This window comes from Pelodiscus sinensis, chromosome 5 (genome assembly GCF_052426305.1).
Source record: "Pelodiscus sinensis isolate ZL-2025 chromosome 5, ASM5242630v1, whole genome shotgun sequence".
In the NCBI taxonomy this organism is placed as follows: Eukaryota; Metazoa; Chordata; order Testudines; family Trionychidae; genus Pelodiscus; species Pelodiscus sinensis.
The window spans coordinates 128,582,369-128,599,061 of NC_143056.1; the positions used below are offsets into that span (position 1 = coordinate 128,582,369).

The 16,693-nt window shown below is 45.4% G+C and overlaps 3 protein-coding genes across 3 annotated transcripts; 1 reads left to right on the forward strand and 2 right to left on the reverse strand.

Annotated features, from left to right (window-relative positions):
* Positions 1-232: 232 nt before the first annotated feature.
* LOC102446911 (olfactory receptor 5F1-like) lies at positions 233-6,906 on the forward strand. The gene is made up of 3 exons (XM_089778842.1): positions 233-1,145; positions 2,925-3,036; positions 6,900-6,906. Exons 1-3 carry the CDS (start codon positions 233-235, stop codon positions 6,904-6,906), a joined length of 1,032 nt encoding a protein of 343 aa, XP_089634968.1.
* Positions 6,907-7,704: 798 nt separating this feature from the next.
* Positions 7,705-8,770, reverse strand: LOC142829018 (olfactory receptor 5F1-like). The gene has a single exon (XM_075926070.2). It carries the CDS (start codon positions 8,762-8,764, stop codon positions 7,829-7,831), a length of 936 nt encoding a protein of 311 aa, XP_075782185.2. The 5' UTR covers positions 8,765-8,770; the 3' UTR covers positions 7,705-7,828.
* Positions 8,771-15,636: 6,866 nt separating this feature from the next.
* LOC142829325 (olfactory receptor 5T17-like) lies at positions 15,637-16,628 on the reverse strand. The gene has a single exon (XM_075928807.2). It carries the CDS (start codon positions 16,588-16,590, stop codon positions 15,637-15,639), a length of 954 nt encoding a protein of 317 aa, XP_075784922.2. The 5' UTR covers positions 16,591-16,628.
* Positions 16,629-16,693: the final 65 nt, after the last annotated feature.

Below are 16,693 nucleotides of genomic sequence, written 5' to 3' on the forward strand. Positions count from 1 at the left end.
AGAGTGGAGGAGAAGGCTCACCTGCCTGTCAAGTGACTATTACCCTTCTCTGGAACAACTAGCAAATTCCTTTTGGTTATACAGCCTTATCTGGAGTATGGGTAAGTGGAAGGTTTGGTAATCTCTGGCATCTAGGTTAGGACTTCCACGAAGATCCATTGTGGGTTAATCTCAGAAACGGCAGGATTTTATTTCTCATTGCCTACTTTATTCCCACGCAAATGCAGAGATAATGTCTCTTCAGAATCACACGGTGGTGTCTGAGTTCATGCTTTCAGGATTTATGAACCTTCCAATGCTGCAAGTCCCCCTTTTCATTGTGTTCTTGGTGATTTATGTAATCACGGCGGTGGGGAATCTTGGGATGATCGTGTTAGTCAAAGTGGATCCTCAACTCCACACCCCAATGTACTTCTTCCTCAGTAACTTGTCCTTCACCGACTTCTGCTATTCCTCGTCTGTCACTCCCAAAGCTCTGGAGAATTTCCTGTCAGCAAGAAAAGCCATTTCCTTCGCTGGATGCTTTGTGCAAATGTATGTGTTTATTGCTATGGCCACTACGGAGTGTATCCTCTTTGCATTAATGGCTTACGACCGCTATGTGGCTATCTGTAATCCCCTGCTCTACACAGCCGTTATGACTGAGAAATTCTGTCTCAAGATGGCAGCGGGTGCGTACACGGTGGGTTTCTTGAATTCCATGGTACACACCGTATTCACAAGCACTTTGTCCTTCTGCCGCTCCAACGTCATTGATCATTTCTTCTGCGAAAGCCTCCCTCTCCTCAAGCTCTCTTGCTCCGACACCCATATCAATGAGAGTGTCATTTTCATTTGTGCGGGGCTAAACATGGTGGGCACCCTGCTGATAATCCTGAGCTCTTACACGTGCATTCTCACCACCATCCTGAGGATCCGCTCTGCTGAGAGCAGGCGCAAGGTCTTCTCTACCTGCACCTCCCACCTGATGGCTGTTGTTTTGTTCTACGGCACGATGATCTTTATATATTTACGACCCAGCTCCAGCTACTCCCATGATCAAGACCAGGTGGCCTCCGTGTTCTATACAGTGGTTATCCCCATGCTGAACCCCCTAATCTACAGCCTGAGGAACAAGGAGGTGAGGGACGCCCTGAGGAGAGCGATGGGGTGGAAAATGTTTCCTCAGTTACTGTTAATGGGTCTTTAATGGATGATTATGCTCAAATTCTGGGGCATAATACACAACCAAGGTGATGAGATGTCACCAACAGATGTTCCCTAGCAATGGTGGTGGTGGTGGGGTTTAGAATTGTCATCCGCAGTAGCTTTCCCAGCCCTCACCCAACCCCTTCTGTCATTGGGTCCACTACTCCTACCCCTCTCATAGCTGCCTGGGTTCCTCCTATCCCGTATCTGAGCTTCATGAAAGGATATGCAATCCCATCATAAGCTTGGCCACCCTGAATTCTGCACTCCCACCTTGTGCAATCACACAGAGGAACAGCCAGGGCTAGAGAGAGAGGATTTGTGCCATGAAGGATAAATGAAAAGGAAGTTCCGGCTTGGCTGGAGACTGACCACTGATCCACTCTATCAAGACACATAGCTCTACTGTTGTTTTGTCCCTACTTCCCTTACCCCACACCCTAGTGGTGATGTCTAATCTAATTCCTAGACTTCAAACCCACTTGGGGAGGGACTCCATCTGTGATTTGTTTTCACAACGTCCTGAGCGCACAGGGTTTAAAAGAGTAGCCTGGGTGTCTTGAGATCCAATTTCATTTCCCACAAGTTTCCTATGGGACTTTTCTTCCAGTCTTTGTGGATCTTTATTTACTCATCTGTGAAGCGGGAATATCAGCACATGTGTACCTTATAGCACTGATCTGAAAATGAATACATTGTGGGAGGTGCTCAGATAGTGCAGTAAATGAATAATTGGAATGGGTGGAGTATGATGGTGCCTTTATTCTTGCTTGGGATAGCACATCAAAAATAATAAGGGACTATACACGAATGTTTGTTCCTAGCCAGAAATCAGGAGATGAGGTGGGTGTGGAACACAGAACTGAGTCTCTCTAACAAGAGGAGGAATGGATAAAGATAAGGGCGAAGATAATTTTTTAAAAAGGCTTTCGTCCAACCATCATCACATCTGACACTTAATTGGATTCAGTGGCCATGCCAGCAGAAAGCATAAGGATCAACTAGACACTAGAGGTTACACTTTTCCCTTTCCCCTAGAAGGGGTTCCATTAGAACGGAAGTGAGAAGTATTGACAAGGAAGGTATTTATATGTGGGAAGCTGGAACTCTGTTGATTATGATCCAATAATTGGATTCACCCGTGTTTGATCATTTTTATTCTTTTAGTCTCCTTCCCTGTCAATAAAATGTATTATTTACTTCTAACCAAAGTGCTCTGTTTCTTTACCTACAATCAGTACATCTGTGTCTGTTCCCCTTCCATTATCTTACCAACCCTGAACTGTGTGCTGTTGTACTACAGGCTGAACCCCTATACTCCAGCACTCTCTGGTCCAGCAACATTTGTGGTCTGGCATGATTTTAGATAGCCAGATGTCCACTTAGTATGGGTATGACCATGTTTCCCAGAGTCCCATAAAATTTGTTTCCAGCCACCAGTCCTGGCTTTCAGTGCTCTGTGCTGTTATTTGGCTCTAATTTATCCCAAATGTCTTCTAAGAGTCCAGCAAGCAGTGGATGTGTTGGTAATGCTGCTAGACAATATTGACTTTCAATGATGCAGCAAATTCTTTGCTTTGGCACCAGTGAGGTCCCGAGGGTGCTGGACCAGAGAAGTTCAACCTCTAGAAGCTCTTTGTCTTCCTTCTGGACTTTCTTGCCCACAAACTGTTGGGAGGCTTCACTGTATTTATCCCCACGATTGCTGCATTTTTGCTCTGTTCTTCCAATGCGGGTCTCAAACCAATGTTCTCTGCATTCAACTCACCTGACTGGGGGCAGCGGGGCAGCGGGGCTGGCCAGGAAGATTGGGGGGGGGGGACCAGCCAGCGGATGCAGGGTTGGCTGGTGGGTGGGCAGGGTTGGGGGTAGGGGTTTTGGCAGGGGGAGATGGGGAGGAGGAGAAGGGGAGAACCGGCTGCCGGAAGCAGGGCTGGACTGGGGCAGCGGGGATGGCTGGGGGAGATTGGGGGGAGAACCAACTGGCTGTGAGAGGGTCGGGGGGAGCAGTGGGTCTGGCTGGGGAAGATCAGGGGGCCGGCAGAAGCAGGGCTGGCCGGGGGGTGCAAGGTTCAGGGTAGCAGGGCTGGACGGGGAAGCAGGGCTGGATGAGGAGAACTGGCCACTGGAAGGAGGGCTGGACGGGGGTAGAGGGGCTGGCTGGGGGGGATCGGGAGGGGAAGTGGGGGAGAACCGGCCAGCCAGGAGGGGGTTGGGGGAAGTGGGGCTGGCTGGAGGGGCAGTGGGGGGGAGCAAAGCACAAGTGAGTCCAGCCCCAGGGATTCCATTTTGCCCCTCCCAACCCCCGCTCAAGTAGTTGGAACTGTCTGGCTGGTAGACACACTCACGCAGCCTGAGCACATTTAGCATCCAGGCAGTTCGCAACTACAAACTGATATACCGAATAATAATAAAACATAAGAACATAAGAACGGCCGTACTGGGTCAGACCAAAGGTCCATCTAGCCCAGTAGCCTGTTTACCGACAGTGGCCAGCACCAGGTGCCCCAGAGGGGGTGGACCGAAGACAATGATCAAGCGATTTGTCTCCTGCCATCCCTCTCCAGCCTCTGACAAACAGAGGCCAATGACACCATTTTATCCCCTGGCTAATAGCCTTTTATGGACCTAACCTCCATGAAATTATCTAGCTTCTCTTTAAACTCTATTATAGTCCTAGCCTTCACAGCCTCCTCTGGCAAGGAGTTCCACAGGTTGACTACACGCTGTGTGAAGAAGAACTTTCTTTTATTAGTTTTAAACCTGCTACCCATTAATTTCATTTGGTGTCCTCTAGCTCTTCTATTTAGAGAACTAATAAATAACTTTTCTTTATCGGCCCTCTCCACACCACTCATGATTTTATAGACCTCTATCATATCCCCCCTCAGTCGCCTCTTTTCTAAACTGAAAAGTCCCAGTCGCTTTAACCTCTCCTCGTATGGGACCCGTTCCAAACCCCTAATCATTTTAGTTGCCCTTTTCTGAACCCTTTCCAAGGCCAAAATATCTTTTTTGAGGTGAGGAGACCACATCTGTACACAGTATTCAAGATGTGGGCGTACCGTAGTTTTATACAGGGGCAGTAAAATATTCTGGGTCTTATTTTCTATCCCTTTCTTAATAATTCCTAGCATCCTATTTGCCTTTTTGACCGCCGCTGCACACTGTGTGGAAGTTTTCAGAGAATTGTCCACGATAACTCCAAGATTTCTTTCCTGATTTGTCGTAGACAAATTAGCCCCCATCATACTGTACGTATAGTTGGGGTTATTTTTCCCGATGTGCATTACTTTACACTTATCCACATTAAATTTCATTTGCCATTTTGTTGCCCAGTCACTCATTTTGGTGAGATCTTCTTGGAGTCCCTCACAGTCTGCTTCTGTCCTGACTATCCTAAACAGTTTTGTATCATCTGCAAACTTTACTACCTCACTGCTTACCCCTTTCTCCAGATCATTTATGAATAAGTTGAAAAGGATTGGTCCCAGGACTGACCCTTGGGGGACACCACTAGTTACCCCTCTCCAATCTGAAAATTTACCATTATTCCTACCCTTTGTTTCCTGTCTTTTAACCAGTTCGCAATCCAAGAAAGGACCTTCCCTCTTATCCCATGGCCATGTAATTTACACAAGAGCCTTTGGTGAGGGACCTTGTCAAAGGCTTTCTGAAAATCCAAGTATACTATATCTACTGGATCCCCCTTGTCCGCATGTTTGTTAACCCCTTCAAAGAACTCTAACAGACTAGTACGACAGGATTTCCCTTTACAGAAACCATGTTGACTTTTGTCCAATAAATTATGTTCTTCTACATGCTTCACAATTTTATTCTTTACTATTGTTTCGACTAATTTGCCCGGTACTGAAGTTAGACTTACCGGTCTGTAATTGCCAGGATCACCTCTAGAGCCCATTTTAAATATTGGTGTCACGTTGGCTACCTTCCAGTCATTAGGTACCGAAGCCGATTTAAAGGATAGGTTACAAACCACAGATAATAGCTCAGCAATTTCCCATTTGAGTTCTTTTAGAACCCTTGGATGAATGCCATCCAGTCCCGGAGATTTGTTAACATTAAGTTTTTCTATTTGTTCCAAAACCTCCTCTAATGACACTTCAACCCGGGACAGTTCCTCAGATTCATCACCCACAAAGGACGGTGCAGATTCAGGAATCTCTCCAACGTCCTCAGCCGTGAAGACTGAAGCAAAGAAATCATTTAGTTTCTCCGCAATGGCTTTATCGTCCTTGATTGCTCCTTTTATAGCTCGATCATCTAGGGGACCCACAGGTTTTTTAGCAGGCTTCCTGTTTCTAATGTACTTAAAAAACATTTTGTTATTTCTTTTTGAGTTTTTGGCTAGCTGTTCCTCAAAATCTTTTTTTGCTTTTCTTATTACATTTTTACACTTGATTTGACAGTGTTTATGTTCCTTTCTATTTATCTCACTAGGATTGGACTTCCACTAATGAGAAAATACCAGACATTTTATATGTTCAGTATTTTCTCAATTTGTTTCCCAGACAGAAGCCTCAAACACCGGACTGTCCAGTACAAAACCGGACACCTGGCAACCCTACCTCTCCTTGCACCCTCCCTCCTAGCCAGATACTCTACCCTCAATCTGCTCCTGCCCCCGCTTCTTGGAGTGCCTGTGCAGTGCCGGGTCCCTCAAGTCCTGGCCCGGGCTGGGTAGAGGATGCAGCCAGGTGAAACAGTGAAAATTTAATTCATTTTTCATTCTTTTTTAAATATGTGTTTATATTTTTGGGCTACAAAAAACAGTACTGAAAAAAAAACGGGTTCCAACTAAAGTAAAAAGTTTGGGAAACCCTGGTCTAGCCAGCTTTCTGCCCGTCTTACTGTCCATTTATCCAATCCATATTCCTTTAACTTGCTGGTAAGACTATTGTGGGTGACTGTATTAAAAGCTTTGCTAAAGTTGGCATTGGGGGCTTTGGGAGGACCAGAAACAACTTATTTGAATATATATTATTTGCTTAATGAATATGCAAATATGCAAATGACTATTACCAGTCCTCCAAAAGCTTGTGAATCGTCCCTGTGCCAAAAAGTTTGGGAACCCCTAACAAAAGCAGAATAAAACCCAATGACGGGAATTCATGGGTGCTAGAGCTAGGAGGGCAAAGAGTGCTGGAGCATCCCTGACTTGAACTGGTTTACAGTGCAGTTCAATGAGCTTCAGCACCCCCCACTGTAAAAATTGTTTCCTCACCCTAGAAAGAAATTGAAGCTGAACAAACTCAAGTTTGAAATAAGGTACACATTTTTAACTGAGAGTGCCATTAACCATTGGAACAACTTACCAAGGGCTGTAATGTCTTCTCCACCACTTGAAATCTTTAACTCAAATCTGGATGTCTCTCTAAAAGATACTCTTTAGCTCAATTGAAAGTTATTCAACTTGATGCAGGGATCACTATGTGAAATTTTCTGGCCCTGTATTTTTCAGAAGATAATCACAGTGGTCCCTTAGAAACTTGCAATCAAAGCTCATTGTAAAATGTCTTCCCCCCCTCCCGCCGGAAATATTTTGCCAAAAACAAACAATTTTGATCTCATTTAATTTGATTATTTTTTTTATTTCTATCCAGACACCAAAGCTTCCCAAAATGGAAAAAGTCAGTGATGAAAAACTAATTTTATTTGATATTCTTGCCTGATATTCTTTTGCTTTTCAGCTGCTGAAAATGTAAAATAGATCTTTTTAAAAATCATTTTTAATTTTTCAATTTTCTAATGAAAACTACAAAAGTTGACCCAAAAATGTTATCTCTCATGGAAATTTCCATTTCCATGAAATAACCATTTTCTCTGAAGAATGGAACAGGTTCCAACCAGTACTTCCTAATATTTAAGGGCATGTCTACACAGCAGGCATTTATTTCAAAATAATGTTAAAATACTGTCAAGCTGAAGGACTTCTTACTCGTACTCCTGTAACCCTCATTGGACAAGGAATAAGGGAAGTTGGAGGAAGAGTGCTCTATTTCAAAATAAGTGCTATGTAGACACTCCCTATGTCGAAATAAGCTATGCAATTGGCATAGCTCAATTTGCGTAGCTTATTTCGAGTTAAGCCCTGCTGTGTAGACACACCCTAAGATTTGACTGGTAATTTTCATTTACTTGTTTTATTCCTAAACTTCCCTGAGGGTATGTCTAAACTAGCCCCCTAGTTCAATCTAGGGAGGCTAATGAGGGTGACCAAAATTGCAAATGAACAGTTTGCAATGGCAGTGAAACGGGATTCCGAATTAAAGCCCTAAATCGAATTAGCTGTTATTCCTCCTGAAATGAGGTTTACCAGCTAATTTGATTTAGGGCTTTAATTCGAAATTCCACTTCACTGCCGCATGTAGACGCGGGCAGTTACTTCGGGCTAGTCAATTTCTAAAATGGCGACCGTCTGGGAACGTGCTAATGAAGCATGGGATATTTAAATCCCGTGCTTCATTTGCAATTTCAGTCACCCTCATTAGCCTCCCTAGATTGAACTAGGGGGCTAGTGTAGACGTACCCTGAGATTTGCATTGAAATAATTACAGTGCAAATTCCATCATCACTGTCCATTATTTGCTAGCCTTTCAAGCGTCCCTGAATTGTTAAGTTAATACATTTTTTTTTTTTGCCCCAAAGCTCTCTTCAGTGCACCCTTCACCTCCTTGTTCCTCAGGCTGTAAATCAAGGGGTTCAGCATGGGAATGAAAAAGGTATAAAAAATGGATACTATTTTATTCTGCTCCTGTGAGAAGTTGGAACTGGGCGGTAAATAGATAAACAGGCCGGTCCCATAGAAGAGGGTGACAGCTGTCAAATGGGAGGTGCAGGTGGAGAAGGCTTTGCACCTGCCGTCGGAGGAGTGGGTCCTCAGGATGGTGGAGAGGATGTAAGTGTAAGAGCTCAGGATCACCAGGAGAGAACCAAGCATGTTTACACCAGCGCAAATGAAAACAAAAGTTTCACTCAGGTGGGTGTCAGAGCAGGAGAGCTTGAGGAGCGGAGGGACCTCACAGAAGAAATGGTCAATGACATTGGAGTGACAGAACGATAAACTACTAATGAAGGAGGTGTGGATCACTGAGTTCAGGAAGCCTGCCGCATAGGCCCCTGCCACCATTTTGAGGCAGAGTCTCTGGGACATGATGGTTGTATAGAGCAGCGGGTTACAGATGGCCACATAGCGGTCAAAGGCCATTAACCCAAAAATGATGAACTCAGTACTTGCCAAAGCGATAAAGAAATACATCTGCACAAAGCAGCCAGCAAAGGAGATGGCTTTCCTCTCTGACAGGAAATTTCCCAAAGCTTTGGGGGTGATATTAGAGGAATAGCAGAAATCTATCCAGGACAAATTGCTGAGGAAAAAGTACATGGGGGTGTGGAGTTGGGGGTCCACTTTAACTAACACGATCATCCCGAGATTTCCCACAATGGTGATAAGGTAGATGAGGAACACCAAGAAGAAGGGCACCTGCAGCTCTGGAGAATCTGTGAATCCCAGGAGGATAAATTCAGACATCACGGTGAGATTTTCCCCAGGCATTGCGGCTTCCTGTACATAGAAATAAGGTAAAATGTCATAAGTACATTTCACAGACCTTGTTTTCACATTGGATCCGCATGGACGTCACTAAACAACTGAAGGAGGCATTGAAAGCATCCAATGGTCAGCCATATGGTGGATAAGAATTAGCATATGTTTAAACAGACCCACAGTAGAAATCTCCCAGCCGAGAGCTAGTGGGGTTGGCACTCTACAAACAGCTGTTGAGACAGAGCTTTCAAGACTTGGCTGGTGCTGAATCTTAGGCTGTGAAGCAGAAGGAGATTGGGGGGAAGCTCACATTGCAACATCGCTGCACTTTGAGGATGCTGCCTTCACAGCTATTTTTTAGAGTGAGCTCTGCTAGTCCACATCTGTGAAACCAGGCCAGGAAATTCGCTGCCGTTGGTTGTGGTGACACACCCTACATGACCCCAGGATTATGCTAACAAAGTGTAACAGCTGTTTGATAGTCTGGAGCCTGCACCTCCAATCTTAAAAAAGAATCCAAATATAACCAATGAAATAATTTCGGCGTCATACACATCCAGATTCAGAGGCGTAGCCGTGTTAGTCTGTAACTAAAAAAAACTTAAACAATGGTCCTGTAGCACCTTAGGGTATGTCTACACTACCCTCCTAGTTCGAACTAGCGGGGTAATGTAGGCATACCGCACTTGCAAATGAAGCCCGGGATTTGAATTTCCCGGGCTTCATTTGCAAGTGCGGTATGCCTACATTACCCTCCTAGTTCGAACTAGGAGGGTAGTGTAGACATACCCTTAGAGACCAACCAAAAATATATAGATAGTATCATGAGCTTCTGTGGGCACAACCCACTTCTTCAGATGACCAGATTCATCTAGCATAAGTCTTGCTTTTTGAGGGGCTCCTCCATTATTCACTCAAGTTCTTGAACTGCCTCAATTTCGTCTCAGATGGAGGAGGATCTGACCCAGGTTTGCATGCCTGCTTTGAGAAATGTCTAAGCATTAGAATACAGGGTAATCCTATATTCTTCCCTGTTTTATAGATGGGGACATGAGAGAGAGAGATCAGTTGCCTGAGGTCATACAAGAAATCTATAGCACAGTCGGGAATCCGTGTTCCCTCTCTTGTGTTCCTAACGTAGTAGAAAGTCAGGGACTGCCTTGAGGATTTAGGAGGCCCTATGCAGTACAAGGACACTGGTGCCCCTGTACCTGACAGCAGCCCAGAAAAAAGGTGATGATTTTTAAGAGATGTAATTTTTATAACCTTCAGCAACACACTAATGAAATATTTTTTCATTGATATAAACTAAGGTCCAGTAGACTAACACAGTAAGCAAAAAGGCAATTTCCCTTGCATTTGATATTCACATTTTCACATCAAAAAGCTATGAATGTGACTTACTTAATTAGCTTCATTAACATGGGTCTTACAATTGACAGGTATCGGCTATTGCTGTGATATGTACCTCGAATTCTGTTATTTCCATTCTAACTCATCTGATGAAGTGGGCTTTACCCACAAAAGCTCATGATCCTATGTATTTATTAGTCTCTGAAGTGTCACATGACTACTTGTTATTTTGTCAGTAAATTCAGAAACTGACAGCATATAACTGGGGTTGGCAAATGCCTGTTAAATGGCTTCCTTTGGTCAGGCCCAGTATGGCCATTCTTATGTTCAATCCACAGGGGTTTGACCAATAGCAACTCTCTTGGTCAACACGCTGGGGGGTGGAACTAGATATCTCCTAAGCTACAAGCACAAGCTCCTATAGCCTGAGATAAATATCTGCTATTTCTGGCTCAGAGCTGTAACAAACTCGTGGTCTCTATAGAGGTAGCACCACAGGAGACCTGTTACACACAGACCCCTTCAACAGATCTCTCTACCTCCCTCTTTGGCTATCCATTGCCAAGCTATTACACAGATCACTACAGGGACTTTTGCCAGTGTTTCTTAAACTTTTTAAGACCAAGGAACACCAAACAATTTTTTTTTATGTGGAACAACAAGGATTTTTTGTTGAGGAAAAAAAAAGGTCAGGGAGAAGTTGTTGAGAACTTTGTTCTCCATGGCACACCTTAGACCACCTCACGGCACACCCGTGTGCCACAGAACACAGTTTAAGAAACACTGTCTTATGCCCTGTTCCAGCGATTTCCTGAGTAGCAGAAAAAAAGATGTGAAAGTAGCTTTTTTCCCCTTTATTTTCTGGGGTAAGAGGTCTAGTGCTCTGGAGGTGGAGGGACAGATTCTCAGCTGGTAAAAACTGATCTGTAGGTCCACAGAAGCTGATTTCCCCCACCTGAGTGTTCCTATGTCCTCAGCATACCCTCCAGAATGATACATATCCCAATGCCAGCCCAATGAGAATCGTAAAATGCCAGATCCCGACTCTTACATTCCTTCTAGCTTGGCTGCAAGATTCCACTTCAATTCACTGGGCAAATTTCTTACGCGATCATGTGGAAGTCCCTCAATTGAGTCAAGGTAACTCGATGCTAACTAGGACAGGATCCCGTAGAATAGGAGTGGGGAACCTTTTCAGGATACTGTGGGCTGCTGACCCATGATAACATCAGTCGGGGGCTGCACACAAGTGAGCAGCAAAAAAAAAACCAATAGCCTCATTGACGTGATCCCGACTGAGAAGAAGAAACACTTCCCACATTCCCCTCACACACCAGAGCCTCGGTGGGGGGGGGGGGGGGAACCAGACTACTAGATTTTGTGTACTCCAGCCCTCCAGCGGAGACAGCGGGGGCTAGAGCATCAGTATAGGCTCCCCAATGATGCAGCTGCAGGGGCCAGATCCAGGCACGCCAGGGGCCACATCTGGCACCCAGGCGTTAGGTTCCACATCGTTAGGTTGCTAAGCCCATGCCCAGGGGCTGCTGTGGAGCCTGCAGGTTTGGGTTGGGAACAGGAAATTGCTCCCCCTTTCTGCCACTCTAGAGCTTAACTGAGGGGTGGCTTCTCTGTGCCGGTGTGTGTGAGGCTTGGGCACATGCAGAGCTCAGGTCCTCCTGGCCAGACCCCCAGTCTGAAGGGTCTTGGGCTCTCCTGGGGCTTTCCCCAGAGGCAATGGTGGAAGGAAGAAGCTGGCCGGCCGAGCTGTTGGTGAGCTGAGCGCTCCAATGAGGGGCTGGTTCTCCACACAGCACTGGGAGAGGGCCACATGCCACCGGGGGATCTGGCAGAGCAGCATGGCTGGGGCGCCAAAGGGGAAAAACAGACAGAAGACAGCAAGAGGAGGGGATGTAAAGGCACAATGGGAGGGCAGCAGAGGTGACATATAACCAGCCACCACCAGTTGCCTGCTTGCACTCACCAGCCATCACAGCTCACAGCCAGTGCCGGCTGGAATTGCGATGCAGCACATAGCAGGAGTTGTGCTGATGGACCAGCAGGGGGCAGTCTGCCTTGCATGCTGCATCTTCACCCCACCACCAGCCTTGCACCCCCGCTACAGCCTCAACCACTGGGACCACCTCACTCACCACTAGGGGACAGGCATTGGTGAGCAGGGATCCAGCCAGCAGCAGATCCTGCCACTACTGATGGGGGTGGGGGGCAAGTGAGACAGAAAATAAGGGACAATTTACCCATTTTTAAGAAAAAGCCGGGACACCTGCAGGAGAGCTGGGAGTGTCCCTCTAAAATTGGGATGTTTGGCCCCTCTACTCAAAGCCCTTGGCAGATTCTGTTGTCTTTCTCTACTTCAAGGGCCAAGTGTGACCCGTGGCTTGCCTGGATCCATCTCCCGAGGCTCAGCATTGGTGCTTCAGTCCCTGCTGCCACCCACCTGCAAAGCTGGAGCACACAAAATCTACTCACCTGGGCCCCCTTAGGCTCTGGTGTGTGAGGGGAATGTGGGGAGACTCTCCTCAGTCAAAGAATTCTCACTTGGCTTCTCACTTGTGTGCAGCCCCCGACTGATTTTTCTGTGGGTCAGTGGCCCCTGATCCAAAAAGGGTTCCCCATCCCTGCGCTGCACACACCCACACGGCCAGATTTGCACCTTACTCGCACTTACAGCACAGCCCCTCTCTCCCTGCCGACCACTTCCTTTCATGTTTTCCATAAAAAAATGAAACTTTGAACCCACATTTAACTTTTAGGCACTCCTCCAATACCACTGACTCTAGGCATGTGCCTACTATGCCTACTTGGAAATCCAGCTCTGTAAATACACATACACTGAAGTACCTCTGTGTCATAAGCAGGGACCGATATGTTGTAGAGACACCACAAAACCAGCCTCCACCCTCTTCCTGTCCTATGTCCACAACCATGTGAAACCTGCAGCAGGGCTTATATCTCTCTCCTGACTGGGGAAAGGTGACCTTGATTTCCAGAGCATGATAATTATTTGGAGTTCTGTCTCCTTTGAGGACCAGTTCCCTAAAACAGCTCCAAGCTCTGGTCCTCACACCACTGCTGAAGTACCCTAGGGTGCTAATTCTCACACACAGGTAATTATTTTGAAGAGGCGGGTCCCCATGGCCCAAAGGGATGAATTGGCTTTAGCCACAGCCTTGGGCGAGGGAGCAAGAAAGCTGCAGCCCACCAAGTGTAACCCCAGAGGGGATGTTCCTCATAAACATTCTCTGCTCTGGGAGGTCCACCAGGAGCAATACACAACATCTTCCATTCCAGCTCAGCTGTGCCAAGCAGCCAGTGGTCACATGGGAAGGAAAGTTTGCCCATTCCCTGTCCACCTGCTCTGCAATGGCGGCAGAGAGAGGGGGGTGCAGAGGAACAGAGATGTGCAGGGGACTGGCGTTTCATTTCACAGCCCATGTCAAGATTTTGACATTTGTTTTTATTTTGATCTAGAACAAAAATTGAATAAAAAAATTGAAATTGGCTGGCAAAGAGCCTATGGAAAGGGGAAAATGAGCAATACGTTGTATTTTTCACAATCTGGAAAACCCCCTAATATTGACTAATTACTCAGACAAAGGGACAACAATAATATGAAAATGATCTGAAAAGAAAATATGGAACATAAGTTTAAAAATAATAGAAACATAAGTTTAAATTATATGTATAATAATATAATTTATAATAGTTTAGGTTGGTTAATTTTTGTAAACCAAGTGCCAAGGTCTACGCATCAGCTGAGATTAGACAAACTCACGGCTGGAAACCGGACGAGCTTCCTTGTGTTTTAACATAGTTCAGAGTAGCTCTTACATGTCTAAGAATCTGTTTTATATTGAAGCTTCATGGGAAAAAACCTGGTGAGATTTTGCACATGTTTGTTTTCAATTTATCTGTATTTTGTTACAATGTAATCACTAGCATATAGGCTGTGTCTAGACTGGCAAGTTTTTCCGCAAAATCATCTGATTTTGCGGAAAAACTTGCCAGCTGTCTACACTGGCCGCTTGAATTTCCACAAGAACACTGACGATCTCATGTAAGATCATCAGTGTTCTTGCGGAAATACTATGCTGCTCCCGTTCGGGCAAAAGTCTTTTTCCGAAAGACTTTTGCGCAAAAGGACCAGTGTAAACAGCACAGTAGTGTTTTCTGCAAAAAAGACCCGATCGCAAAAATGGCCATTGGGGCTTTTTTGCGGAAAACCACGTCTAGATTGGCCACGGACGCTTTTCCGCGAAAAGTGCTTTTGCGGAAAAGCATCCTGCCAATCTAGACATGCTTTTCCGAAAATGCTTTTAACAGAAAACTTTTCCGTTAAAAGCATTTTCGGAAAATCATGCCAGTGTAGACGTAGCCATAGTGTATATTGTATGTACTATGTCATCAAACAGAAATAAGCCATGTGTGATGCTAATGAAGAACTTCAATGGGAGAGTGTTAATTCCTGCACATTGAAATAGCCTTGTCATTGTGGGTGGAATTAAAGATCAAAGTTGCTAAGTAAGTGAAGGGCAACCTAGGCTAGTGAGTGGGCCTCATGAGCGGCCTCCTTCATCTCAGTGGGCCACAAGACTGTCATAATCAAGACGGTCTCCCTGAATAGGATAGTTTTGCTCACTGCACTTACATACCTAGAATTTGTGGGATGTGCTAACTGAACTGTAGCAGCACTTTGATGAGATGCAGAGGGAGCACACAGCTCTCACAATCATAAGCTCCAGCCCCCTACTCATTTTGGTTGCCCACCGCTGGACTAGATACTATCTGAATATGTGATTTCTGAAGTAAATTTTCAAGTTCAACCTGGTCTGTCTCTTTCCTTTCCCCCAATAAAATTTGCTTGTAAATAGGGCCAGACTTGCTTATCAAAGGTGCCTGTCAAAGTGGATATAGATTGTCAGATTACTGGATTGGAATTGTGCCTCAGTTAAGCAAATCATAGTGAATTTCCTAGGAAGAAGGATCCAGCCTTCCTTTCCCTAGGAAGAAGGATCCTACCAACACTGTTCAGAGAAAGGTTATACATAGAATCCATGTAATAGATTACACAGGTGAGAATTTGACACATTACCATCTTTTAGTGTATATACCCTGCCCCCGAATATACTCCGCGGTTTTTGCAGTTTGAGTACAAAAAATCTTGTATACCCCACGCACGAGTATAACCCACAGGGTATACAAGACTTTTTTTCAAACTGAGCGGGGGATGGGGGGGGGAATTAGTCCCGGTTCCTATGCAGCCGCAGGAATCGGGAGATGAGCGCTCCCCCGCTCGGACGCTGGAGGCTGGCAGCTATGCAGCAGGAGAAGGGACGGGGGAGTGCTCCCCACCAGGTAAGTAAAAAAAAAATCTTGTATGCCCTGCACCCGAGTATATCCCACAGGGGGAGTGCGGGGTTTGTAAAAACAAATATAACCCGCGGGTTGTATTCTCTAAAATACGGTACTTCATTTGAAGTCTTGCATGCTTTATTGTTTTGATAACATCATTAATTATTACATTTATTGGCAAACAATTTTTTCTTCATTAAGTCTTTCAGGGCATCCTTGACATCTTGGTTTCTGAGGCTATAGATGAGGGGGTTTAGCATGGGGATCACCACCGTATAGAACACGGAGACCATTTTTTCTTGGTCCAAGGAATAGCTGGATATGGGCCGGAAATGCAAGGAGAGAATTGTCCCATGGAATATGGTGACAGCCGTCAGGTGGGAGGTGCAGGTGCTGAAGGTTTTCCACCTCCTGTGTGTGGAGCGGATCCTGAAGATGGTGCTGAGGATATAACTATAAGACACCAAGACGGACAGAATAGTTATGATTTCAATTAGTCCGGCAAGGTTAAATATCAGGAGTTCATTTAGATGGGTATCGGAGCATGAAAGCGATAACAACGATGTAATACTACAGAAAAAATGATTTATCTCCTTAGACCCACAGAAGGACAAATTGAATGTGAAACCCGTGTGGACCATAGAATGCAACAAGCCAATTACGTACGACCCGGCTACTAGTGAGACACAGACTCGAGGGGACATGATGATCATGTAGAGCAGTGGATTACAGATGGCCACATACCGGTCATAGGCCATCACGGCCAGGAGGAAACATTCTGTAGTGCCCAGGGCTAAAAAAAGATATAATTGTGATGCACAGCCAGCCAGAGAAATGGATTTTCTCTTCTCTAGGAACCCCACGAGTGTCTTAGGTGCAGTGACAGAGGAATAACAGATGTCCAGGAAAGACAAATTACCGAGGAAATAGTACATGGGGGTGCGAAGCCGTGGTTCGGTGCTAATCAACACGATCATGCTGAGATTCCCCACTAACGTGGTGCTATAAACAGCTAGAAAGAACGTGAAGAGGATGCTCTGAAGTGTTGGGTTTTCTGTTAATCCCACAAAAATGAATTCGGTGACCTCTGTGGTGCGGTTATCCCCAGCCATGTTGTCTAAATTGAGCTGCCTAGATTTGACAAGAAGAGACAGACATTAGATGAGATTATATAGGCAGCAAAATTATCTGAGCAGAGTCAACCCACATAAATGA

Excerpts from the sequence above, each read along its gene's own strand:
- LOC102446911 (XM_089778842.1), top strand. The coding sequence starts at position 233 with ATGTCTCTTCAGAATCACACGGTGGTGTCTGAGTTCATGCTTTCAGGA. Across the intron at positions 1,146-2,924 it reads GGACGCCCTGAGGAGAGCGA|TCTCAAACCAATGTTCTCTG; the intron begins TGGGGTGGAAAA and ends TTCCAATGCGGG.
- LOC142829018 (XM_075926070.2), bottom strand. The coding sequence starts at position 8,764 with ATGCCTGGGGAAAATCTCACCGTGATGTCTGAATTTATCCTCCTGGGA.
- LOC142829325 (XM_075928807.2), bottom strand. The coding sequence starts at position 16,590 with ATGGCTGGGGATAACCGCACCACAGAGGTCACCGAATTCATTTTTGTG.